Below are 26,707 nucleotides of genomic sequence, written 5' to 3'. Positions count from 1 at the left end.
TGTGTGTATATATAATATAAGATAATAATAAAAAAAGTGTTTTGAGTAACTGCTAAAATATTTCACTGAGACAGAACTGGAAACATCAGCCTGATAGTGGAGGGGAAGGAAATGTTGGTCATGAATTGTTCTGTGGTGGGGGTGACTGTGGTGATGCATCAGTCTGAGATGGTGCTAACACTAACATTACTGTTGCTAATGTGGCTAAAATAATGTTTAGGCCGAGTTCTGATGAATTAGCCTGTTGTGGGATGGAGCCAGTGGCATGGATGGAGTCTGATTGGATTTGTTAGAGCTGAAATTTCAATAAACACACTGTCGTTGTTGTGGTTGTTGTTGTGGTGGTGTTTTGTTTTTGTTTTGTTTTTTTAATGTGTTGTCTGGGCTTCTTATTTTCACTCTTGCATTGTTTTTTTAGGATCTCCTTGGATAGAAAGCCACAGGAAGCTGTGTTGGTGCTGAAAGTTCAAGATTCGGTAACCAGCATGGTGGTGGATTGGATCCACCAACTTCTCTACTGGACCAGTATAGAGATGGGGTGGGTTAGCGTGGCCTTTCTGGATGGTTCAGCTCATCGTCGGCTCATCACAGGGCTCGACAAGCCCTCCGCAGTGGCCGTGGATCCTCTCCGAGGGTACGAGACTCTGGGATTTTGCATTTCATTTTAATGGTTAACAGCACAAGATAAGGAAAAAAAATGCTTCACCTGTGATAAGGGGCTGTTGCATCATGGTTGTTAAATAACAATGATTGCATTTCAAAGCAAAGAAGCTAAAAGCCAGCACGTCACGCTGGAGCTGGTTAAACATTTACACCTTTACTTTTCCAGGGAAGGGCAGCACATTACAAAACCCTACATTAATACAGTTTATATGGTGTTTAAGCATGACTGTGTCCATGTCATGCTTGAAGGCTTTGAATTATTCAAATAATACATTCTCTTCCTTGTTTTATGCTAGTAGGTCCAACCACTTCCTTTAGTTTTGCATATTTCTTTTTGCTTGTTTCGTCTTTATTGAAGTATTATTTGTTGGCAAATAGCTTGTCTCCTAAATTAAAAAAAGACATCACCAAAAGGTAAAATAAGTCTTAAAAATCAAAGCTACAGAAGATCAAAACATGGGTGCTTTTATTTTCTCAGGCTGCTTTTCTGGGCAGATTGTGGTGTCTCCCCAAAGATCGAAAGTGCCGGTTTGGACGGCTGCGACAGAAAAGCTCTGGTCACTTCCTCAATACGCCAGCCTGTAGCCCTCTCTCTAGGTACGTTCTGACATTCAAATTAATTGCTGTCAAACTGGCATTATTTAGAGAAATCAGAGGAGAGGAAAAACATCTTCGTCCTTAAATCAGGAACAACATGAGTTCATTTTTCTGTACTTCAGGCAGAAGTCAGACCTTCAGTTCGGAGCATTTGAATATATTTATGTTGAGTCACTTAGTGCTGGTATTCATGTCGCACGTTCCCTTAGATATGCCTCGGCAGCTGCTGTACTGGTTTGATGAGGGAATGAGAAGAATCTCAAGAGTAAATCTAGACGGTCGTCAGCGTAAAACGGTGGTGGAGTCTAACGGCTATCTGGACCGAGCGTTTGGTCTGTCTGTGTTCGAGGTACAAGAATTACATTATGGTCTGTGCTGCCTGACATCCTGTGTCAGACCCGGGGGGCAACAACAAATGCATTTTAATACTGAAGGCAGCTATATGCAAGGAAACTAAATGCAGTGCATCCAGAAAGGATTTACAGTGCTTCACTTCTTCCACTTTTTGTTATTTTGCAGGCTTATTCAAAGTGCATTCAATTCATTTTTCACCTTAAAACCCAACACACAATACTCCTAACACAACACGCATGCTACAAAAGTGCCTAAATTTGCACTAAAAGATCTATTACTTGTGCCATTGGCTATCACTGAGAAGACATGCTGCTTGCACATTTCACTGGTGCTTGATCAGTCCCCTTTTTATGATTTCATCACAGCTGAGTTAAAGAGTTCAGCAGCAGCAGCAGCTGCAGCTTAAAACGAAAGAGAATATTTGGCCTGCACCACTTGCTGAATTGAAGTGTGAATACTTCCTGGATATACTGTATATAAGAAAATCACTTCATGATGAGATATGGAGCTTTCTTCTTGCATGCAAAGCCCGATTTCTGCTGTGTGCTGCTAAAGCTTTCCCTCACTGGGTTTCAGGGATTTGTATATTGGAGTGACGAAGTTACGCGGTCCATTTGCCGAGCAAACAAACACAACGGCAGCGACCTCCAAGCACTTCTGTCTAACGTCACCTCGCCAGGTGGTGTGCTCATCATACAGCCTGTTCTCCAACCAAAAGGTATGCCCAATCAAAAAGGGACTTCTTCACACTGTAGGTCCCAGACTGATAACTGTTGCTGATTTCTTCTAAGGACCCTCTGTTTGTGGACGTCCAAGGGCAGTTTGCCATCACAAGTGTGTCATTGACTTGCTGACTCAGGGTCCAAAGTTCAGCTGTGTTTCTCCAGAAATAGGAAGAAACAAAACAGAGGAAATTCCTGCAATCTCCCGTTCAGTTCCTGCAACAGCTTTATCGGATCCTACATTTTTGGGAATCCTTTCTCTGATTGGTAAGAATCTGTCAAAGTCTCAAAACATTTAAACAAATCAGATCCACACTGCACATGAAAGGTCGTCTTTCATTGGTAGCGGCACAAATTTTTCCACCAGAGTCAATAAAATGAATGGATCATTGATTTTCTTTTAGTTACAGTTTACCAGAGTGATTAGTAATCCAATAAACATGCAACAGGTCTCCATCGGTCGTCACAGGGAGATGCACCGATCAGGCCTAACATTATGACCACCTGCCTAATATTGTGTTGGTCCCCGTTTTGCTGCCAAAACAGCCCTGACCCATCGAGGAATGGACTCTACGGTCCCCAACCCCTGCGCCACAGGCCGGTACCAGGCCGCGAGAGTTGAGGCCCGGGTGTGAAATTTATGGTTTTCAGGGTTTGTTGTTTGTTTTGTTTTTTTGTTATTGTTAACTCTCTTTCCCTGGGTCTTTTCCCGTGTTGTAGTTGTGTGTCTTATTTTGAAATAAATATTTACGCGTTACCATAGCGACCAGAGAGCATTAAGGGGCAGAGAGCTACTCTCGATGCTGTTGATGCATTTCAGGAGGACACTGCTAATAAAGTTACACAATTACAGAGTGATTTGGCATTTATTATTATATTTACAAAATACCACAGTTTTTGTCTTGGTCGTGTCATTTTCTTTTGTTGTATTTATCCTGTAAGTTGCGAGGTATGACCTCCATGGATCAGATTTGTCCAGCAAATCTGAGAGATGCTCGATTGGATTGAGATCAGTGGAATTTGGAGACCAAATCAAAACCTCAAATTGTTTGTTGTGCTCTTCAAACCATTGCTGAAAGATTTTTTTATTTTTTATTTTTTGCTTTGTGGCAGGGTGCATTATCATGCTGAAAGCAGCCACAGCCATTAGGCAATACGGTTTCCATGAAAGGGGTGGACAGGGGTCAGCATGGGTACCGTGACTGGTTTGTGTCTCTGCAGCCTCATATGCACCTAACTAATGCACTGTCTATTCTGACACCTTTCTATCAGAACCAGCATGAACTTTTTTGACAATTCGAGCTACGGTAGCTCATCTGTTGGTTTGGACGACACGGGGAAGCCTTTGCTTCCTACGTGCATTGATGGGGCTTGGCCGCCCATGACCCTGTCACTGGTTTTACCATTGTTCCTTGCTTGGACCACTTTTGATAGATACTGACCACAGCAGACCTGGGCCACCATGACAAAATGTTCACTTGTTCCCTGATAATATCCCACCTCTACCAGGTTCCATAATAAAGAGATAATCAGTGTTATTCACATCACCTGTGTGGTCATAATATAATGCTTGATTACATGTATGAAGTCAAGCTTGCAAATGAATATCTTTGCAAAAAATGCTTATATGAATGTGCGTGAATGAGACCTGTTTTATAAAAACGCCCAAATTTAGTAGAAAAGCAAAATAAGCATTTCATTTACCACACATAAGTAAATGTTTTCAAGTTTTTATGAAGCATTGTTAATCCAAAGGGCTTTTTCCACAAGTGTTTTTCCATTCATGCAGCCACCCATTTGTCCACTCAGTGGAGGTAATAGAAGTGACATCATGCATGACTTCAGCTTCTATGTCATGTCTGGAACTCCAAAAAACTGATGAATTTCCTGTGTGTGTTTCCAAGTGTTCCTCAGTGTCCTGCTGGTGGGAATGGCTGCGTGGTGGTGGAGGAAAGAATTCCAACCTTACAGATCTCTCACTGTGCAGAGCTTCTCCCTGAAGGAATCCCAGGACCCCCTCGTCATTCAAGAGCCACCGATGGGTTCAGACACACGTATAGTCAAGGTGAGAGGAGTTTGAAGGTAAAACCAGTAGTTTGTGTTTGTGGAGAGAAGAGATATTGTAAGCTTGTGTGCACATGTGAGAGATACAGCTAACTGCTTTACATGTTGTTTTCCCACTTCATGGCTATCTTACACCCTCTGTTTTATCTTTTTTAGGACAATAAGATGCAACCCTCACTAGCAAAAATGTTTTAAAATTTCTTTTTCACTGCTCCCAGTGATTTAATAATCCTGCAAAAACACATCCAAAGAAGGAAACTACATAATAAACAATAAAGGGAAACCATAGCTATTGGGCAGGTAGCATGCAACTGCAAACTGAACCTGGACCCACATGCACGTGCGTTAAGCCATATAAGTCGTATTTTCAAATGTTTTTGTCATTCCCATTTTTTTCCTGCACACAAAAACAAACTGTTCATTGCGTTTATTGGACTATTCCTTAAAGAAAACGCCAAACAAAAACCGGCATTTCCCCCAGTGCTTTACATCCCTGATCTTTACCCAAGTGTCCAGAACATATGGTCGCAGGTCTGGTGATACGATTACAAAATCGATCATTGACCTGCAGCCTACAGCGTCCTGGTGCCACGTGCACTTATGCATACTCTTATGTTCAAACAAGGTGTTTGTTATGGCCAAACTGTGATTTGCACAGAAGTCCAATAACAAAACACCGCTCTGGTTCAGATCAGGGAGGCCGTTCCTCCCAATCACGCCCCTCTAGGTCTCGCTGTCGTTACCCACGTGAGCATTGAAGTCTCCCAGTAGGACAACAGAGTCTCCAGGTGGAGCACCTTCCAGCACCCTACCCAAGGACTCTAAGAAGGCTGGGTACTCTGAACTGCCACTCGGCGCACCCGGCCACCAGACGCTCGCCCTCGAGCACGCTCCCCGGGTCTGGCTCCAGGGTGGGGACCCAGTAACCCTACTTCTGAATCGCTCTTTGTCTGGTCCCTCACAGGACCAATTTGCCATGGGAGACCCTACCAGGGGGGCAAAAGCCCCCGGACAGCATAGCCCCTGGGATCCCTGGGACACACAAACCCCTCCACCACGATAAGGCAGCGATTCACGGAGGGGTGCTATCTAATCTAGCAGTTCAATTGAAGTTTAGCTATACAGCCCCGTATCACAACAACAGTCCCCTCAAGGCGCTTTATATTGTAAGGTCAAGACTACAATGTTACAGAGAAGACCAAAAATCAGATGACCTCCTATAAGCAAGCACTTTGTGACAGTGGGATGGAAAAACTCCCTTTTAACAGGAAGAAACCTCCAACAGAGTCACTTAAAGCACATAGTTAGGGCTGGATTATCAAAGAGAGAGCTGGTTCCACAGGAGAGGAGGCCTGAAAGCTACTTTTAAATGCCCTGAGAACCACAAGCAAGCCTGCAGTCTGAGAGCAAAGAAGTAGAGCTTAGGCTTGCATTAACGTCTAAAGAGGCCTGCTTTGCATGCTCGAAGGAGCGAATTAGTAGATGTGAGGGAGTATATTGTGGCTAATGTGCAGGCTTCTCTTATTAGAGGAAACAGGATTGTCAAACAGCACAATGTGTTATCATAAGGTCCCTGACTCAGCCTTTAGTAGCCCTGAACAATGTTTTCACTATAAGGAGGCTGGCTAAGATCATCCCATTTATTGGAGTCCCCCCCCATTAAACATTTATGCATATGTTTGTTTTTGGCTGGGCTCTGCTTGCTGCTTTGACTCGAGCCGCGTTCAGTAGTGATACACAGATCAGGGGTTGGGTTAATGTGGATTGAAACCTGGTGATCCTTCTTCAGTTATTCCATTACAGTCAGTCAGATCTTATCAAGCCACTGTAAGCAGTTCTGGTGAAGAAGAGTGGATTTCTTTGAGGGTAAAATTGGGACGGATGACAAAAAAACCTAGTGCTTCTAAATATTGCTCCTTGCTCCTAAATGTTTCATGTGTGTGTTGTCCTTGAATTAAGCTGTGGTAAGTGCAGCAGCTTTCTCTTTTGGTAGTTAAAAAAAAAAAACAGCCTCGTGCTTCTGAAGCGACACAATCAACAGGTGTTTCCTCCTCAGGAAAAACACGCACACACGCATGTCTTACTATTAAGATTTGAAGCCAGCAACCTCAGATTTTCTCATTTGCATCTCAGCTTTTAAAATAGTTTGAAAGAACTGCAAATGTGGGCTGTTTGAAAGGCATACAGAATACATCCGTTAAGCTACAGTTTCTCCCTCCTGTCTAGACTTTAAACTGACACAATCACAATATAAACAAACGGGCTGTCCCATCAATGAGTTTCTTTTGTTTGTTTATGTGGACTTTATCCTATAATATATAGAAACACAGTTTGACTCACAAGTTAGAGGCTTATCCCATGCAGCAGGTTGACTAAGTCGTGTTTTCTTTGCTGCCAGGAAACTTTGCTTAAGCGGGACTTGGACGGTGAGTGAAGGTTTGACACAAGTGATCAGCTGACTGGGTTTCTCCCGGTGAACCTGGTGGTGTTTTAACCCCTGGCAAAGACCTCAGAGCTGACAGGACATCAAGGCAGCAAGCAGGCCCGGCTGAGAGTTCCAACTCCCCTGGAAGTTTAAATCTGTGATCTGGGATAAATATCTGCATTTGAAGACGAGCAAAGTCCTTCACTTTTCAGGATATTTTTCACATAGCTCTCGCAACTCACTTTGTTTTTGTGAAAGTCATAGTTTATTTACTTAATGGTGAACAAGCACATCCAGTTTCTTTTTCTTTAAGTATGTCTAAGAAATGTTCATCAGGTTAACTGTTAAGGTCTTCACATTTCCATGTGAACTGAAGACGAGGTGAAAATATGTGTATGAAGGACACTGGCAGTGAGATCGTTCTGATAATTGACAACACAGTTTGCTGGTTTCTTTGATATGTTTTGCACTTTTGATCAAAGCGAATGAGCAAACTGTAGGATGAGGTTTCACAGATGAAATTATTTAGTCACTAATATTTGTTCATATTTGTATTTTAGTTTAGTTGCATCGTTTTACTGAATGTTTTGAATACTTTTTGCCTCGTGTTCAATTCACCAAACTTAACTCCAGCAGTATTACAAGTTTTACTTCCTCACATCAATCAGGAATCAAGCGAGCAAATGCGTTAATTTAATAGACATTTAGTTTGGCACATTTTAAAGAGCATCACCAAATGTATGTATGGTCCTGTTTACACACTTGGTGTGAATCCTGCAGGGTACAAAGTGCAGAAGGTCACTCTTGTGTGTTTTCACAGACTGGATTAAAGCTGAAAGTTAAATATTGATCTAAAAGATCCATCCCTACCAGGATGTTTGTTTTTAAATGGTCACCTTTTTTTTTTCTTCGTCTTAGTTCGATAAACTTTTGAGAGCTTTCCTCAGTGTTAGACCGCTTTCCTATTTTCTACAATATAACATAAACTATCTAGCAGCCACTTTTGTGCAGCACACGTTTTATTACCAGTTCAGAAGCTGGCTGAGTTAAATATTTCACATTCCTAACCCAGCTTATGGCATCATTTGGAATCTCAATTCAGTTTAAAGTGACCTTAAATAAATACATAAAGGGCTTTTTTTCTTAGTCTATTACCAACTGTTAGAAAACCCATAACTGGTTTGGGGGTTTCTTCCTGTTTTTGTTTGTGTGTTGATGCGGTTGTGGTTGATGCTGTTGAATGGTTGACATGCCTTATCTGATTTCAGTCTCTTGATTTGTTTTTTCTGTTGGACCTTAAAAAAAAGATCTGTTGGTACAAACTGACAAACTGCTGACTTGTATGGTTAGTATTTATTTTGGTGGGTTTATTTATTTTGCAGTAGTATTGTAGCTGCTTTAGTGCTGTCTCTGTACTTTACATAATTCTGTTAATTGCTGTAAATGAGTCAAATAAAGAATTTTATGTTTTCCTACATTTGATGTTTTTGCATTTTGGCTTCATTGCTCTCTGCATGGAAAATATGAAAATGTTAGCTAATCCAATTGTGACAAAGCACCAGTTGTACTATATGTCAGGAGCCTCCTGCACCTCTGTCTGCACTGCAATGATCTGTTTTAATTAATAACTCCAAACAGACCTGAGTTCACTGTGTTTGTGCGTTTATGTTTGCCTCTTTTAACTATACACTCGCTGGCCACTTCATTAGTTACACCTAGCTAGTACCGAGTTGGACCACTTGTTGCTTTCAGAACTGCTTTAATTCTTCATGGCACAGATTCAACAAGGTGCTGGAAACTTTCCTCAGATTTTGATCCATGTTGATACAACAGCATCACACAGTTTGTGCACATCCCAAGAAGCTACAACATAAGAAGCAACAATACTCGGGTAGGCTTTGGTGTTGTAAATGATGCTCAGTTGGGACTAAGGTGTCCAATGTGTGCCAGGAAGGTCTGCCTCACACCATTACACCAAAACCACCAGCCTAAACTGGTGATACAGAGCAGGATGGATCTATGCTTTTGTTTTGTTCACACCAAAGTGACTCTACCAACTGCCGTAGCTTGCCTCCACCAGTGTGTGAATGCGAGAGTGAATGAATAGTGGCATTGTAAAGCGCTTTGGGTGCCTTGAAAAGCGCTATATAAATCTAATCCATTATTATTATTATTTTGCAGCAGAAATAGAAACTATAGATAAAGCCTCTGTGGCACAATAGCATCAATTTCCTGTTATTGACTCATAGGAGTGGCATCCTGTGTGACTGTTTCCATCCCAGCAGCTTGACGCAGTCTGATTATATTATTACCTCTGGCATTAGCAAACATTCTCAGAGAACTGCCGCTCAATGGATGTTTTCTCTTTATTTGGACCATCCTCTGTAAACCCTAGAGCTGTCTCACTCTAGCCCCAACATTCCGTCCCATACACACCCATTATAAACTCTGAAACGGGTGAAAAAACATCATGAAACTTAAACTGGAACTGAAGAAAAAGTATAATAGATATTGAAAAGATAAATACAAGTTGAATAGTTGAATGTCTTGTCTTCGTTTTCGTGATGTCACAGACATTATGTATAAATTAGAGATGGAATCAACACTTCACAATCATTCATAAAATCTCATTGTAGTTTCTTATTACACACTTGAAAAAAACAGATTTTTGCCTCCAGCTTTAAGAGTTTTTCTCGATTTTAATGAGGTCAGAGGTTGAGATGCTCTTTCAGTAATTCCAGCATGTATCAAGACTGTAAAACATGACTCGACTTAAATTTTATTTATAAAGAATATCTATTAAAAAAAAAAGAAATGCTGTACAAAAATTAGAATGAATAGAGAAAAACAAAGCAAGGGAATAGATAAGAAATAAGTAAAGCACATGTTAGTAGGTGCTAAACAGAAAAAGGCACCGAGGCTAGGATGAGCAAAAATGTGAGTGAGTCATCTTTAGTTTTAGGTCTACAGGACCACATTCTGTAGACATACATCCTGTAGTGGTATACAAACAGGAGGACCTTGAAATCCATTTTAAACCTCACTGGAAACCAGTGGAGAGAAGCTAAAACAGATACGATATGATCTCTTTATTCGGGCACATGCGAGAGGCCTAGCAGTAATATTTTGAGATGGGGGACAGAGACTGACAGGAACCAGTGTAAAATGAACTGAGCGTGAGTCATTCTGAAATCTTAAGGCTTAATTATGTAAATAAAAAAAACCCTTTGATGGAACTGTTTCTATTTTATCTTCATCCAGCTGAAGAGGCTCACGCCATTCCAGGTCTTGCAGAAAGTATTGTGAAGTGATGTCGCTTATGAAACATTGTTACCTTAGTGAAATTGTATGTTTCAAGCTTCTGGTTGGCCAGCACATCAAACACACCTGTCAGTACGTTTAGAAACATCATCACTCACTGCACCACTACCAACTCCATGTTTCCAGTTTGTGTTATGTTTGCAGTATTCCGATAAAGCTGCCCAATCCCCCTCTGTCCCTCGCAGATTTCATCTTATGATCAGTTCACTGAAGTGAGATAAGTAGGTTAGCAGGAGAAGGAGAAGATCACGCTTAGTTAATTAAGCTGAGAGATTACTCTGTGTCACAGTGAGTGGTAGAGAGTGCAGAGGCAAAACAGAATAGCTTGGTAGTGTCTCTTTAATATGAGGGATTTATTAGAAGTCAGTATTTTAAAACTATTCTTTAAGTGTCTGTGAAGTGAGGACAGCAGTTCCTGCAGCTCTGATGTAGGATTTCAGGTCCTCAGCAGTTTGTGTAATCTCATTTTTATAGCCACCTCAACACAACACAGCACATAAGCCATCAATCTAGGGCAACACCCAGCTGGGTTTTTTTTGTGTGTGGTTGGGTGGGTTTTTTTGGATAGCCAAGTGAACTATTCACCAATGGATTACATTTTACACAATCTGTCTCACACATACAGTGGGGCAAAAAAGTATTTAGTCAGCCACCGATTGTGCAAGTTCCCCCACTTAAAATGATGACAGAGGTCAGTAATTTGCACCAGAGGTACACTTCAACTGTGAGAGACAGAATGTGAAAAAAAAATCCATGAATTCACATGGTAGGATTTGTAAAGAATTTATTCGTAAATCAGGGTGGAAAATAAGTATTTGGTCACCTCAAACAAGGAAAATCTCTGGCTCTCACAGACCTGTAACGTCCTCTGTAAGAAGCTTTTCTGTCCCCCACTCGTTACCTGTATGAATGGCACCTGTTTGAACTCATCATCTGTATAAAAGACACCTGTCCACAGCCTCAAACAGTCAGACTCCAAACGCCGCCATGGCCAAGACCAAAGAGCTTTTGAAGGACACCAGGAAAAGTATTGTAGACCTGCACCAGACTGGGAAGAGTGAATCTACAATAGGCAAGCAGCTTGGTGTGAAAAAATCAACTGTGGGAGCAATCATCAGAAAATGGAAGACATACAAGACCACTGATAATCTCCCTCGATCTGGGGCTCCACGCAAGATCTCATCCCGTGGGGTCAAAATGATCATGAGAACGGTGAGCAAAGATCCCAGAACCACACGGGGGGACCTGGTGAATGACCTGCAGAGAGCTGGGACCAAAGTAACAAAGGTCACCATCAGTAACACACTACAACGGCAGGGAATCAAATCCCACAGTGCCAGACGTGTTCCGCTGCTGAAGCCAGTGCATGTCCAGGCCCGTCTGAAGTTTGCCAGAGAGCACATGGATGATACAGCAGAGGATTGGGAGAATGTCATGTGGTCAGATGAAACCAAAGTAGAACTTTTTGGTATCAACTCAACTCGTCGTGTTTGGAGGAAGAAGAATACTGAGTTGCATCCCAAGAACACCATACCTACTGTGAAGCATGGGGGTGGAAACATCATGCTATGGGGCTGTTTTTCTGCCAAGGGGACAGGACGACTGATCCGTGTTAAGGACAGAATGAATGGGGCCATGTATCGTGAGATTTTGAGCCAAAACCTCCTTCCATCAGTGAGAACTTTGAAGATGAAACGAGGCTGGGTCTTCCAACATGACAATGATCCAAAACACACCGCCCGGGCAACAAAGGAGTGGCTCCGTAAGAAGCATTTGAAAGTCCTGGAGTGGCCTAGCCAGTCTCCAGACCTCAACCCCATAGAAAATCTGTGGCGGGAGTTGAAAGTCCGTGTTGCTCGGCGACAGCCCCAAAACATCACTGCTCTCGAGAAGATCTGCATGGAGGAATGGGCCAAAATACCAGCTACTGTGTGTGCAAACCTGGTAAAGACCTATAGTAAACGTTTGACCTCTGTTATTGCCAACAAAGGTCATGTTACAAAGTATTGAGTTGTATTTTTGTTATTGACCAAATACTTATTTTCCACCCTGATTTACGAATAAATTCTTTACAAATCCTACCATGTGGATTCATGGATTTTTTTTTCACATTCTGTCTCTCACAGTTGAAGTGTACCTCTGGTGCAAATTACTGACCTCTGTCATCATTTTAAGTGGGGGAACTTGCACAATCGGTGGCTGACTAAATACTTTTTTGCCCCACTGTATGCAGGATTTACACACCCTTTTTTTTTTTTTTATCTAACCAACGAGTGTGTGTTGGTAGCAACACAGCTGTCTCATGACGAATGTAGAAGAGACTTATTCCTAGTGTAGTCAAAGCATGTTTTAAGTTTCACATCCACTCACATTCATAAATAATTTACTAAGTCAGTGAACTAGTTCAAACCTCATCAGTGTAGCATGCAGAGGATGTAACCACCCACAGTCTATCCTGATAACCGTGCTGCATTGTGCTCATTTTGTGTGGGAAGATTTTGTCTGCTTCAGTGGACTGATGTGCAGTTTAACTGTAAGTGCACACGTATATGACAATGGTTGGTTGACTCTGTCTGAGTGTTGTTCTGCTGGAGGTTTCTTCCTGTTAAAAGGGTGTTTTTCCTTTCCACTCTCACCAAGTGGCTCCTCACAGGGGGTCATTGAATTGTTGGGTTTTCTCTGTATTTTTGTAGGGTCTTTACTTTACAATATAAAGCACCCTGAGTCAACCATAGTTGTGATTTGGCGCCATACAAATAGAACCGATAGCTTCTTCTTTGCATTATAGAGCTTTAACCTGTATCTGAATGACACTATGAACTGTGTTCACAGACAGTAATCTCTCTCATTTAATGCAATGCCACCCGAGGGCCCAAAGATCACAAGTATTAGCCTCTGCCCTCTGGCAGACGGTATAGAAGCCTGCAGACCAGGACCACCCGACATAGGAACAGTTTCTTTCCCCTCACCATCTCCCTCTTAAACAGTTGAACTGTCACACTGCTCACACTGCCAGACTGCAACTGCACCTTATGTACATTCTGTAGTATTCATTCCATTTCATTTTATCCTGTATTTTATGTGTATAAAATTTAGATGCTGTGATTTCAATATTAATTTAAAAAAAATGACCACTGAGGGTGGCACAGTGTTTAGTATTGTTGTCTCACGTCAAGGAGGTTCTGGTTTTACACTTCCTCGTTGGCTGAGGCCTTACTGCGTGAGGTTTGCTTGTTTTCCCCGTACCTGCGTAGGTTCAAAATCCTTAAAGCAACTTTGTTTACTAATCCTGCCCTCCATGCCCCTCCCTCCTAAATATACAACTACTTAAGGGCACTTGGAAGGGTCCCAATGAGATTAAATGGATAAAATCCCTGCTGCTTGTCCTGATCTTCTGGTCGTAAAGTCCAATGTGTTGTCTTTGCTGTAACAAACAGAGGAAATTCTCTCTGTCCCCTGACTTCCAGGAGTCACCATATCAGCCACAGCTGAGCCATCAAACAGGAAAACCCCGTTTTCCCTGGGATGTCAGAAGTGGCTGCAGGATCAGATATTTGTGGATTTACCATGTGTTGATTACATCCCTTTCTCAGTCTTTCTTTTAATGGTTGTTTTCCTCTTTTTGTTCTGTTGCATTTCCTGTCTTGGACCACAGCTGATATGGCTTGCTCAGAGAACGCTCAGCTGCAAACATGTTTGCAGAGCTCCTGCTATAGTGTCAGCTCTCTCTCAAAGTGCACAAAGGATAATAAAACATTCCCATTTTCTCAGGAAAAAAAAGACAAAGCGTGGAGCTCACTGAAGAATCTGGACTATCCTGGGATTAAAGATGACTGCCCTAAAGGTGAGAAGACACCCAAACCCCAGCAAAACATGAACTTAAATGTAGGAGGGAAAGTGTTTTACATTCCAAGAATGTGTGCAGTTAGATATCCTAACACTCGAATAGGCTCCTTAGCTCTCTGCCGGGACCAGTCAAAACTCCTCACCCTCTGTGATGACTACTCTGTGTGCAGCAACGAGTTCTTCTTTGACCGGGATCCTGCCTTCTTTCACCACATCTGCCATTTCTATGCAACCGGAGTGCTTTGGATCATAGTGGAAATGTGTCCCATCAGCTTTGAGGAAGAAATTGCATACTGGGGCCTGAGCCTGAAGGACACACAGCTCTGCTGTTGGATGGTGTTTCAGGAGAAGGTAGATGAGTTGAAGGAGAACCTGAAGGTGGAAAGAGAACTAATGGCTGAGGTCGAGGTAAAGTACAATGATGAGTATTTCAAGGACATGATGTTTGGGGACGTTCGGATGACTATGTGGAACATTGTGGAGAATCCGTACTCGTCAACTCTTGCGAAGACTTTCACTCTGCTCTCTAACCTTTTCGTGCTCTTGTCCATCGCTTCAATGTGTCTCAACACTGTGGAAGAACTACAGTTGTACAGAATCGATGACAAAACCTACATGGAGTGGGGAGAGATCGTCACCATTGTGTTCTTCACCTTTGAGTATTTGATTCGTCTCATCACCACTCCTGACATTGTATTATTTTTGAAGAGCGGACTTAACTTTGTGGACATGGTTTCAGTCATGCCTTATTTTGTCCAGATCATCTTTGAAGCCTTTACTGACTCCGAGGATGTGAGTGCACAGGAAGACCTCAGGGCCATGGCCCGGGTCAGTAAGCTCAGCCACGTCCTCAAAATTGTCAAGTTGCTGCGGATCTTTCGGATTTTGAAGCTAGCCCGCCACTCGACCGGCATGAGGGCCTTTGCATTTACTCTGCGGAGGTGCTACCAGGAGGCCTATTGCATTTTTCTCTTTATCGCCTTGGGAATCTTCACATTCTCTGCTCTTCTGCATTCAGCAGAAAGGGAAACCGAAGGCTCTCCCATCAGCAGTATCCCATACGCCTGGTGGTGGGCAGCAGTAAGTATCACTGTCTGTAGCTATAAACTCCACATCTCCACGTCTGCCTTTGACTTTTTCTTTCTAAGCAAACATCTGCCTATAATGTGCGCTAATAAAAGGAAGGTTCAAAGAAATGTGTACTACAGCACCTAAGCCCTAACCCAAACCAGCCGCTTATTTCCTTTTGCAGTCTTTTTTCACCTACCTACTCTTCCCCTGAGCAATAAGTTGAACGTTCCAACACCTACAAGTGTGAGTTTCACCTGTCTAGAAATGTAAATACTCTCTAGATCAAAGGTTATTATTCCACTACTTATTAGTCAAACACAGAAATTAATTGATTTTCACAAATGTAACATGCAGTGATCTGTACTTATGTTTGGCTTAAAAAACTAAATTCTTCTCAGCATTTTTTTAGTCTATTTGCATAAATTTCTTAAATGTCATTTCATGAAAGGCAAACCCTGCCCAAACTGTTTTCTCATAAAGAATTAGAAGATGGCGATCCTAACACTGGTCAACGGAAGTGGTCTGCTGTCTGTGCTTTTTCTTAAGTATTTTGACACCTGCTAGAGCCACAAAGAGCCACAAAGAGGCTAGGGTGTAGGTTTTGATGGAAGCAGCAGCCTGATTGTACAGAACTGTCCAATAAAGTTACACATTTTAATGTTTATACTTGCACTGCAGATTTCAGATAATGTCTTTGTGTTGCTTTTGAAGTGAAATTAAACAAGTAAGTGTCGATTCAGCAGATATTTTCAAGGCCAGCTGTACTACTTGTTAGTGTAAACTTTTAATTCATTCTTAGAATCAAAAATAACTCTGATTAAAGGAAACATTCCTGGAAACTGAACATAGGATTTTGTTTCCCCTTTTCTCTCTCAGGTCAGTATCTCCACTGTGGGCTACGGGGATGTGGTTCCTGTAACTATCCTGGGCCGCATCGTGGCCTTTGGATGCATTACTTTTGGGATAATCCTCAACGGCATGCCGATTTCTTTCCTGTTTAACAAGTTCTCTGATTACTACAGCAAACTAAAGACCCAAGCTTACAATTCTACCTCAGTCCAGCGCCGCTTTCAGCTTAAGAAGAGACTCAAGCGTAAAATGGATGCATGGTTCCATCCCTTTGAAGAAGATGACACCACAGCCCAATCCCCACGCTAAGTGCATCTCATACATGACCACTGTGTACTGTGAACGTGCTGCAGCCTCAAGCTGCCTTCAAAAGTTAAAATGTGGTGCAAAAAAATTAAACCTAGCACATGTGAACGAGGGCAGGAAGAGGAAGTGGAAAGTTTCTTTGTACTGATGCAATTTCAGGCCTGGTAGTTTCACAACTACCACATGCACCACTGTTTCTTTTTCATTGTGTATGTATCTTGTATGTAAGTAATTCATGCGATTGAAAAGGAGCCTGGATGTCCAACCCAAGTATTTTAACCTCAGGTGAATCCATCGTGATGCTTATCTTCCACCTGACACCAGTGAATTATAAATAATGAATGCCTGCCAATGACACCTTCTTTTTTAAGTATGTGTCACATGCGACTGTGACATACCAAACAGGGCTAAAAGGGGTTTTTGGTTACCATATAGGTTACACTGTAGATTTCCCGCTAAAGCAAAATTGTACTAAGGAATAACGACCTTGACACGATGTTTTGGTGAAGGTCAAATTAAACGTTTCTGGATAAAATGTGAGCAGGTTTTGACATGTGCCAAGAGGAAAATGTATTCTCTCTGTTCCCAAATGACTTGGGATTAATAAAAACAAATGAATACAACAAAACTTGCATCTATTATGTTGCAGTATGTTAGCCTCAAAGGTTAAGTAATAAACTGAGCTGTGCATGGTTTCAGTCTTTAAGAGAGATTACACAACATATTACATCAGGTATTGCAAACTCACACAGAGCATAATACATTCAGTCCTAGCACTGGTGACTTTTTAATCCATATTTCACAGTGAAATGCAGTTAGTCTGGTAAGATTAAGCTTTAGATTCTTCCCCTTCCCTGTCTTTCTCTTTCATTTCTCCAAATTGCTTTAGTGTCATGACAGCAGAAACTATAACCGCATTTATATTTCCATATACTACAGCAGTATTTTTATGCTATGCTTAACTCAGCACTTTTAACCCTTGACTAAAAAAATGCCAATGCCGATGGCAACTAAACCTTGAGGTTCACGTTCTATTTTTAGTTGTTATGCCTCACGTAAACATGTACATTTCAGTGTAAATATGAACTGAAATATTTGTAATTTTTTCACCCAAGTGCTAAAGGTTGAACACGCGAGGCAAACATGCTCGATCAATTCAAAATTGCAAAATCATTCAATTAAAAATCATTCAACGTGTGGGGACAGCAAAGTAGGACAGCCTCTGGGATTAAACATAAACTTGAAGGGGAACTTGGGATCAGGTGTTTTCTGTCAGGAATCAGCAGGGAGTGCGAACACTTTTAGTATTCAACTCTTGAAGATGTTTGACTTATCATTGTTGATGCTTGGCAGCGTGGAAAATGAGTTTTAAAATGTACAAAAGGTCCTTGAAAGCGTTTGGAGTCCTTCTAGCCCCGGTCAAAAAAACTGTGTGCAAAATAGAGGAAATTGAAGACCATGAGCGCTTAAACAACGAAGGTCACTGGAAGAGTAATAATGGTCATGGCAGCACTCCAACGAGGAAGAACAGGCTTTCAGAAAGAACTTCCTTTTATTTTGGTTGAAATTTACACAGAAGCATGCCTGAAAAGTGTTGTATAAACAGAAAAAACCAAAACAGAAAGATGAAGAAATATTTTCACGATAAATCCGAAAGGGATTAAAAAGCTTTTGAAGACAAAGTGCAGGGAAATATTTAAATCTCAAGGCCAAGCCCTTAAAAGCATTTTACCATCCACATGAGTGAAGGTCTTCTTGTTTTACTGTGGTGATATTTACCTGTGTCCTACAGCGAAGTACTGTCTCTACAGATACGACTAACCCTGCAAGTAGAGTTTTAACTATATTAAGTGTCCCATTTCAAATTCAAATTCAAATCAAATTCAAATTTTATTTGTCACACACACACACAGCCATACACAGTATGACATGGGGGGTGAAATGCTTGTAGCGACTGTGGCTCAGGGGGTTGGGAAGCGCATCTGTAACCGGAAGGTCGCTGGTTCGATTCCTGGGCTCTCTGTCCTGGTCGTTGTGTCCTTGGGCAAGACACTTTACCCTACTTGCCTACTGGTGTTGGCCAGAGGGGCCGATGGCGCGATATGGCAGCCTCGCTTCTGCAGTCTGCCCAGGGCACTGGGCCAAGTGCTGCCTCACCGGTTGAAGGCGAGTGATGATGTGCCTGTAAGCGCTAGTCAATCCTTACGTGAATCCCGACCATTGGTTGACATACATCACGGTATGTGATCTTTAAAAATTTGCTAAGGATTCCCTTAGACTGCGAAAATGCTACTAGGGATAAATGGGATACTCATCACCCAAGGATTCTATCAAACATCCACACGCATTCAAAATCCAGTGGATTCAGTATCTTATCCAAGGATACTTTAACATGCAGACCAGAGCAGCCAGGAATTAAACCACCAACCTTCTGATTAGTTGATGACGTGCTCCACCTCCTACAGCTACAGCTAACCTAATAGGGAATAATAACCTTTACTTTTAAGGTTTTATTATTAGGTAATCATCAGTAGTACATTTTATTTAAGCAGCGTCTTAATGATATTGTAATACTTATAATACTTCATTTAAAGTATTATAATATCATATATCCTATAATAATCACAAGTAATATTATTTCTATAGATATTTGTTATTAATCAACAGTCAAAGTAATTGAAATTGTGAAAGAAAATAGTCATAGCGGGATGATCGCAGATCGTTACCGACAGGCAATAGATGAGGAGATGACGCACGGGGCGGACAGAACAACGCCCTGCAGTGCAGGGACCTGAGCTTTTCAGCCACCGGATTCTGGATTCACTATTAGTCTGACTTCACTACAGACACAGGAGAGGGGCGATCTTCTTAAACTTGTAAGTACTGTACACAGCAGCTTCGCGAAGTGCTGTCTCTGTGCCCGTGCGCGTCCTCGAATAAAGTTTCCGTAAAGTAACGGGATCTGGCATAGGGAGCATCACATGTTTAGTTTGTACTCGGCGTAATTGGGATATATTACTGGCTATAATAACACAGTTTCCTGAGAAATTACGCATAGACGACAAATGCTGTTTAAAAAAATTTTTTTTTGGAGTGTCGCTTTTTAAAATCTCTTATTTTTATGAATCTTAACGGTCCCCTAGATTAGTTTACAATAGTTTAGGCATGACTCGCTATATGAGAACTCGACGAAAGCTAAATATAAATGTCTTCTGATGCTTCAGCCATGCGCGACGTGTTACTTTGCTTACTCTGCTTACTTTGGCTTCCACAAACTCTGTCTGATTTGTGGAAGCCAAAGGAATTTTAAAATTCCTTTTACAAACTAATAATCGTCGCTTAAAGCTCGACTATTGTCTATTCAACAATATGACACTATGTAAAAAAAAAAAAAAAAAAATCAAAAAATGGACTTAAATGTTCACCAATGCTTCTTTTAATCTCCTGATGGTTTATAAAAATTACATTTGTTTAATACGCCTTCTGTGTGATGGAGCTGGCAGATATTAACTAAATACTAAATGGCACCATCTTAAAACAAACTGGAGAACACAGACAACAAAGACCAAACAACAAAAATAAAATATAATATTTGGCAAAAAGATTACAGCCTGTGGCTACTGATGCTTTGATGACAATACACTATGAAAGGATTTAATAAGAAATATATATAATAACCATTGGACTTGCAGATTAAAAAGTAAATAGGCATATCTTCTAAATCTCTTCAAATGACTGTTGTACCTGAGAATAGTCTGGACATGTTCAAGACTGAAAGGAACTCTTATTGTCTGAAAGTAGAAACACCACAAAGTAAAAACCACATTACAAGTGAAAGTCTTAACCAGAAAAGTGTACTTAAAACCTGTGCAATCATGCTCTACCTTGTCCAGAAGACTCTAATTTGAATGCTGTTTATCATTTTGCTTTTTACAAAACTAGCCTTCTGTATTCGTGAGTCTGCACAGTATGTAACTGGTTAACAATTGTCCTTTGTATTGTAACAGGAAATTGAAATAAGCATAGAAATAGTCAGTGATCCTAGTAAATAACACTTTCACACACAGCAAAAATAATTTTAAAATAGGCCTATATGTTATTCATCTTTTTAATTGTTTTTGATGTCGTGGCTGTCACAAATCAAATACTCACGACACTGTGCAGTTAACTTCCGTTTTCCAGTCCATTTTTGTGGAATCCAAAGCTAAGCCCATTGTTTCCGACTTTACCCTGATGTTGTGCCAACTACACAAAAATCACGCAAAACAAAAGAGGAAGAAAACTAGTAACAGTTAAAACTGGTCAAATTGAGTATTTTGGTCTAAATAACCCAAAATGTGATGTCCACATATGTGGACGCCAGGTCCTAGGAGGTTAATAACAACATAAAGCAATCTGCCGCAGCTGTCCTACCGCACTAACATGCTTAAGGATTGCTGAACACTGTTACACTGCACATTTTGAGTTTTATTGCTGTCAGATTTGCATTTAAAAAACACACAAAAGCCTGTGTGGACCGGGAACTTCCTTTTCTTTCCTTCTGTTTTCCCCCTTAATGCTTCTTTCAAAATGACTGTGTGGTTTTATTACTCAATGTCAGAAACAGCCTATGTAACATATTCCATCCATTCTGAGGACACAAAACAACATTTGATTTATTTTTATTTTGTGTGACAGCATCCCGTGTGTGGATTTTTCAGGCACATGTCCAGCTGCCTCATGTCTGCTCTGAAGCTCGGTCTCCTCACTCCTGCTGGCTTGTCACTCTGAGAGTCATGTCGTGGTGCAGGTGAGTTTGTATTCCTGTTGTCCAAGTGTTTTTGTATGTTTTTTCGTGGGAGGGTGTTGCCTTCATTTCAAATTAAAACCAAAATGTTAGTTTTGCACAAGTGTTAAGCCACAGCCCATGAGGTGTCAGGGCTACAGCAAAGAATTTGATAATTAAAATGATGCTTCAGTCTTTTGCAAAACAAACATCAACTGTACTGTAAAAAGGATGTGTGAAAAACATATGCTGTTACATGCCTGTCGCATTTTGTGTGCATGCACAAATATTTTCAACGCAACACATGTTCTGTTTAATTTAAAACAGGAAGATGAATGCTTTGAATGGTCAACCCATGTGCACCACACAGTCTACCATTAAGGCACCAGTATTAGCTCTGTTGGAAGGAATATAACACCCATTGCTGCATTTTAAGCTGTTTGAGGATTGATTTTAACAGGTGAAACCTCAGTGTAGATCTCAGCCTGCAAACACGATCACACCAAAGTGACACAACCCTTACTGATACAGTATCACATTACAAGACAAGACAAAGGCAACATTATAATAAGGCCCATTGTAACGATCACTGAGCTAACACTGGTACGTGATCATTCTAGAGTTAAAGTGCACTTTGTCCTCATGTTTCAGGAAATCACAAGTTTACTCTTAAAACCACATTCAGAGCAAAGGATCATATTCTGAAAAATAATTTCACCTTATGCCTATGCCACAGATATAGAGAGCAATTGTAACATACAAACAAGTCAACAACTGTTTAAAAAAACACTGTATTGTTAGCTAATAAAGGGAACACAAACAAATTGCAAGTTCCTTGCAAGTTATGCCCTTGTCAGTGCAATGTATGCTACAGTTGCAGGGTTTAACCACATCACCCTAAAGGAACTTTCAAGAAGAATGCGAGGGTCTTATGCACTGCACAAGTAGTACGTAAATCTATAAGGCTTTGGCTCACATCTTTGTGTTCACTGCATGCTTGTACTTGCTTCTACTCAATAACTTCCTCAATAAATTAGTCTAGTTTCATTCTGATCTTAATTAATCTCTGTCTTTTGTCTTGTCGCTACAGAGTTTTGAAGATGAAAACCATCAGGGCAAGAAATGTATTGATGGTGGTAGCACTCGGGCTTTTGCTCCTTCACCTTTGCAAAGATTTTATTGACCATAAAACTATAAGTTTCCACGTAGATGTTGGAGAGGACCACAGCCGACTGACGCAAAACACCAAAAACAGCACATATGTATTCTCATGGCCAAAATGTCAACAAAAAACATCTGCTGCCAACATCGCTGAGTTCAACTCTTTGCCTAATTCTATCAAGGATTTCCTCTACTATCGCCACTGTCGCCACTTCCCCATGCTACTGGACATTCCGGACAAATGTGGAGGAGCTGATAAATCTGGAGAAGTCTTTCTTCTTCTGGTCATTAAAAGCTCTCCGGGGAACTATGAACGCAGAGAGGTGCTGCGCAAAACGTGGGGTGAAGAGAGGTTACACAACGGTGTATGGATTCGACGGATCTTCATCTCAGGAACGACAGAGAGCGGGTTTGAGAAGGAAAGGCTGAACAAGCTCCTGGAGCTGGAGCAACAGGAGCACAACGACATCCTCCAATGGGATTTCAGTGACACATTTTACAACCTTACATTGAAGCAGATACTCTTCCTTGAATGGATGGAAAGGAACTGTCCCAATGCCCACTTCCTGTTGAATGGTGATGACGACGTCTTTGCCAACACAGACAACATGGTCGAGTATCTGCAAAGCCTCAAGGACAATGACGGAAGCCAGCACCTCTTTACTGGCCATCTGATCCAAAATGTTGGCCCTATTAGATCACCAAACAGCAAGTACTATATTCCTGTTCAGGTGCAGGAGTCAAACTCGTACCCTCCTTATTGTGGTGGCGGGGGCTTCCTCCTCTCTGGCTATACAGCTTCAGTCATTTACAATATGTCCCAGTCTATTACCATTCTTCCCATTGATGATGTTTACATGGGGATGTGTCTGGCCAAGGCAGGACTTGGCCCCACTTCCCACATGGGCGTCAAGACAGCAGGACAACACGTTCCATCCCACAGTTTAGACCAATACCATCCTTGCTTTTATAAAGAGGTTTTACTTGTGCACAGATTCCTTCCAGCTCAGATGTATCTAATGTGGCACAGAGTACATGATCCAAATCTAAGATGTGGTCTCTCCAGCCAAAAACATTTGTAGCACCAAACTTTAACTTCTAGGCAATAATAGAGCTTAGTGATGTTCCGGTTCCTCCTGCTTCCAGCTCAAATGAACATGTAAGTGTTTTTTTCACATACTGTAAAGAGAAAAAACTTTTGCTGGACAGAAGGGACTGGCACATACCTTAAATGAGTTGACAACATTTGAACAGGCAGGACTGGCTGTTGCGTTACAATACAATACATTATATTTTGTCTTTGTCTCACCAAATCTTGTACCTTTCTTTACCAGATTGTCTAATATTACTTAATAGGTACTATACTGGTTGGATTGCTAGATTTTTCTTTTGCTTGAAATGCCCACTTACTGCACAGAAAGAATGAATGTGAATTTTAAGTAGCCATCAAGTGTAAAGTTACGCCTCATTTTGAGAATTCTCATTGGAAAATGAGTCCACATTTAAAGTCATTGGGTCTGATTTTCTATATTTTAGTATCACATAAAGTTCAGCATAGCTACAGCTGATACAGACTAATAAAGGCCATGTTTTAGTAGACAAAAGCTGCCAGCTAGAGTGCAGCCGTGTGTTAGCTACCTTGTCCTGAGATTAAGGACATGAAAAATGGCCAAGAATTGAAAAGTTGGCTCTATATTGCATAATTTACTGAATTTCTATCACGTAGAAAATGAGACAGGTGTAAGGAGAGTTACCAAGTTAATGTTAGCTGCCTGTAAATCAAATGTGAATTTTAAGAGCTGATTGTAATATTTAATTCATACTTTCTGTTGGATTTTTTCTGTATGTCGCGTGCCAGCCAGTGTGAAAATCATGAACAGATGACATATAATCAACCAATTCAAATGTAAAGCATTGCGGAGTACTATGGTTCATCTGTATGGGTCTTTTCATGCTACGATTGTATGGAGGAAAGTACATTTTGCGGGTTAAATTGGTTATAAGAGCTGGGTATTTATTTACAATAAAATACAGCAATGATATGAAAACATTTTATTTATGTATTGTTTTTCTGCACAAAGTTACAAAGTGCTTAAAATATACTGAGACTTCTCCAAAAATAAATACATACATTAAATAAAACAGGACAAATAACAATGCAATTCATCACCTAAAAAGAACGATTGAACTCACGTTTGAGTTGGTTTGATATTTTAAGTTCTACATTTGGTAAATTTTACACTGCAGTTTAATTGTACCTGTAAACTTCTGAACAATGCCCAGCTCTAGATCTGACGCTTGTGTTGCCGCAGATATCATCCAAAATCATTTCTCAGGGTTTCTTAAGAATAAAAGGTGTAATATATATATATTTTTTTATCTTCTTAATCCTCTTTGTTCTGTTAAGCCTTCTTTATTTTGTTTGTTTCAGCCTCAATATTTCTGTTACACAAAGGGATTTGTGCCTTACATCAGTGTTGCAGAACATAACAACTGGGTGTTGGTAAAAGCCGTTACAAGTAGTTGCCAGTAGGCAATCCAATGCAGGATCACTGTTTCATTAAGAATCAATATCTGTTGTTGCAGATTCAGTATGCTGAATCGAATATATGCACAAATGTTCAAATCTGTTTGGGTTTAATACTGCTAAGTAAGGGGCTATATGTTGTACGGTTAAACAGCTTTAAATGGTAACTGTGAACTGCATACACTGGCAGTACACAATCTTATCGTTTTAAATAAGATGTACGCATAATGTCCTTGGACCTTTTTTGTTTGGGTGTACCTGCGCAAGACATTTTGGAGGATTATTTTGTAATAAACATTGGGATAAATATTTATAAGCTGCCTTGGATTTTGTTCATGTCTGTAAAAAAAATTGTTATATAATTCTAACCTTACTTAACACCAGGTGGAGGAATGTGAGGAGACTGTTTGGGTCCATTTTAAATTTTTTAGGTTTTTTTAAAAGATGTTAAGAATTAAATTAAGGGAGGATGAAAGCCAACATAACAGACAAAGCAACGCTAACTGAAAGCAACGCCTACAAGGCTTGTTTTTTTTCCCTCTCAGGGGAAGAGGTGGGCCGGCGGTTACTGTGCCCTTTTTTCGGTCTTTAACTCAGCACCTGCTTTGCATTGCCCAATCAGTGTTTGGTATTTAAGGACCAGCAGGTGCTGCTGTTCTCACACTGCTGGCATGTCTTTAATGGCAAATAGGTTACTTTAATAACTGTTCAAATAGTTACTTGCATTTTCTCGGGTAGACTGAAGAGGATAGCTGGTATTGCTAATCTGATTCAAACACTCTATGGAAATGACAGCATGGACAAGGACTTCCTTGTTGGATAACTGCCTGCCTGTTTGCTGCCCCTCCAAATCTCATGTACCAGAAAATAGCAAGTTGTATAAAAGTCAATCATCTGGAAAAAGTGTTAAAGTGTGTATCATTAACAAGAACTCTTTAGCATGTTCCAAAGGCAAAAATGCACCACATCAGCCATTTTTGAATGCCCAAATAGTCATACTTGCTAAGAAGCAAAACAAACCCTTTTTTAAAAATTATTTTTTAACTTCCGTCACTTCCGAGATCTAACATTTGACTTGCGAGGTACGAAGAAACCACAATTTGTCACACAGCACTCCAGTCACACAATGTGTCCCATCAGCATCTTTTCAGACTTGTATTTTATCAGTTCTGCTATGATCTGAATGTGTGCATTCGAACTTCTTCCTGCAGAAAGTAAGAACATGAGCAGCATTTCCCAACTGTTTCATGCATAGAAGTAAAACATGCATCAGCTGTCTGTGCAACAGCGAGAGCTTCACTTGCCACAGTGTTGATGAGGGTTTGCTAGGTGACTCCACCTCCAGGACATCTTTTCCTATTTAAATATGGGGTGGCTCCTTTATTAGTCAGTGTTGAAGTCACTGTATCAGATAAATTTGTTTGCTCTGAGAAAATGGAGAGGTAGCATTTTGAAAATTCATTTGATTCCAGGTTATCTGTGGCTTCGAGTGCAGGACACACTGTACAATAATCAAAACATAATCAAAACATCAAAAGGCAACTGGAACATAAACCATTTCAACTCCTTGAATTGGAGTGTTTGTATGTCAGGAGGAAGCCTCACTCATCATCGGTACTAAACCCACGAAGGGGGTCTGGCAGCTGACCACGCCCCGTCACACATACTCCTTTGTACAATGTTTTTTTTTTCTATCGCCACTATACTTGCACGTTGGGGTTCATTATCTTGCTCTTTGAGACAATGATATGTAGTCAGGAAACGCTGGTCTGATCAGTATGACACCAGTCTACTTCCTGAAACACAATCCTCCTGAGTACATAGTATATATTGTGCAACTGTAGATTAGTTGACTGGTTGTTGGTTCAGTGTATAACTAAGTGCCTCGTGTAAAAGTCAGATAAGTCACCCAAGCATAGAATAAAGTGCGTCATGAAAATGTTTGTGATTGGATAAATGAGGTCTCTAGTAAAATTAGATTGCATTTTCTATTTCCTTCTATTATCTTCTTCCTCGTTTACCTTTAAAGAATAAAG

General features: G+C 40.8%; 3 protein-coding genes across 6 annotated transcripts in view; all 3 read left to right on the top strand.

The window, feature by feature from the left end:
* Window positions 1–8,300, top strand: part of LOC120734375 (low-density lipoprotein receptor-related protein 8-like) — a 28,112-nt gene extending 19,812 nt beyond the window's left edge. The window contains exons 7-13 of one of the 2 annotated variants that reach the window (XM_040033175.1): window positions 419–634; window positions 1,142–1,260; window positions 1,470–1,609; window positions 2,191–2,332; window positions 2,406–2,603; window positions 4,241–4,401; window positions 6,799–8,300. In XM_040033175.1, the coding sequence (XP_039889109.1) occupies window positions 419–634; window positions 1,142–1,260; window positions 1,470–1,609; window positions 2,191–2,332; window positions 2,406–2,603; window positions 4,241–4,401; window positions 6,799–6,834 (1,012 nt within the window). In that variant the 3' untranslated portion in view covers window positions 6,835–8,300. The remainder of the gene's footprint in view (window positions 1–418; window positions 635–1,141; window positions 1,261–1,469; window positions 1,610–2,190; window positions 2,333–2,405; window positions 2,604–4,240; window positions 4,402–6,798) is intronic. The other variant, XM_040033183.1, reaches the window with a different exon arrangement.
* A 4,289-nt stretch (window positions 8,301–12,589) lies between these two features.
* Window positions 12,590–16,928, top strand: LOC120734343 (potassium voltage-gated channel subfamily V member 2-like). The gene is made up of 2 exons (XM_040033115.1): window positions 12,590–15,072; window positions 15,940–16,928. The coding sequence occupies exons 1-2, from the start codon at window positions 13,807–13,809 to the stop codon at window positions 16,219–16,221; spliced, it is 1,548 nt and encodes a 515-aa protein (XP_039889049.1). The 5' UTR covers window positions 12,590–13,806; the 3' UTR covers window positions 16,222–16,928.
* Window positions 16,929–18,956: 2,028 nt separating this feature from the next.
* LOC120734325 (N-acetyllactosaminide beta-1,3-N-acetylglucosaminyltransferase 3-like) lies at window positions 18,957–24,980 on the top strand. 3 transcript variants are annotated; one of them, XM_040033096.1, is made up of 3 exons: window positions 18,957–19,094; window positions 20,919–21,007; window positions 22,074–24,980. In XM_040033096.1, exons 2-3 carry the CDS (start codon window positions 20,994–20,996, stop codon window positions 23,224–23,226), a joined length of 1,167 nt encoding a protein of 388 aa, XP_039889030.1. In that variant the 5' UTR covers window positions 18,957–19,094; window positions 20,919–20,993; the 3' UTR covers window positions 23,227–24,980. The 3 variants fall into 3 exon arrangements, with proteins under 3 accessions (XP_039889030.1, XP_039889022.1, XP_039889036.1); XM_040033088.1 differs by having other exon boundaries at window positions 20,896–21,007; XM_040033102.1 differs by lacking the exon at window positions 18,957–19,094 and adding an exon at window positions 21,311–21,443 and having other exon boundaries at window positions 19,101–21,007.
* Window positions 24,981–26,707: the final 1,727 nt, after the last annotated feature.

The sequence above is a fragment of the Simochromis diagramma genome, unplaced genomic scaffold (genome assembly GCF_900408965.1).
Source record: "Simochromis diagramma unplaced genomic scaffold, fSimDia1.1 OVJJ01000334.1, whole genome shotgun sequence".
In the NCBI taxonomy this organism is placed as follows: Eukaryota; Metazoa; Chordata; class Actinopteri; order Cichliformes; family Cichlidae; genus Simochromis; species Simochromis diagramma.
Note: the sequence above shows the minus strand (reverse complement) of the source record. Positions and strands in the feature narration are given on the sequence as shown.

What these genes read in the sequence shown, in the direction of transcription:
- LOC120734343 (XM_040033115.1), top strand. Translation starts at nt 13,807, where the DNA reads ATGGCTTGCTCAGAGAACGCTCAGCTGCAAACATGTTTGCAGAGCTCC. An exon ending in ACGCCTGGTGGTGGGCAGCA is followed by an intron (nt 15,073 to 15,939) that starts GTAAGTATCACT and finishes TTTCTCTCTCAG; the next exon opens with GTCAGTATCTCCACTGTGGG.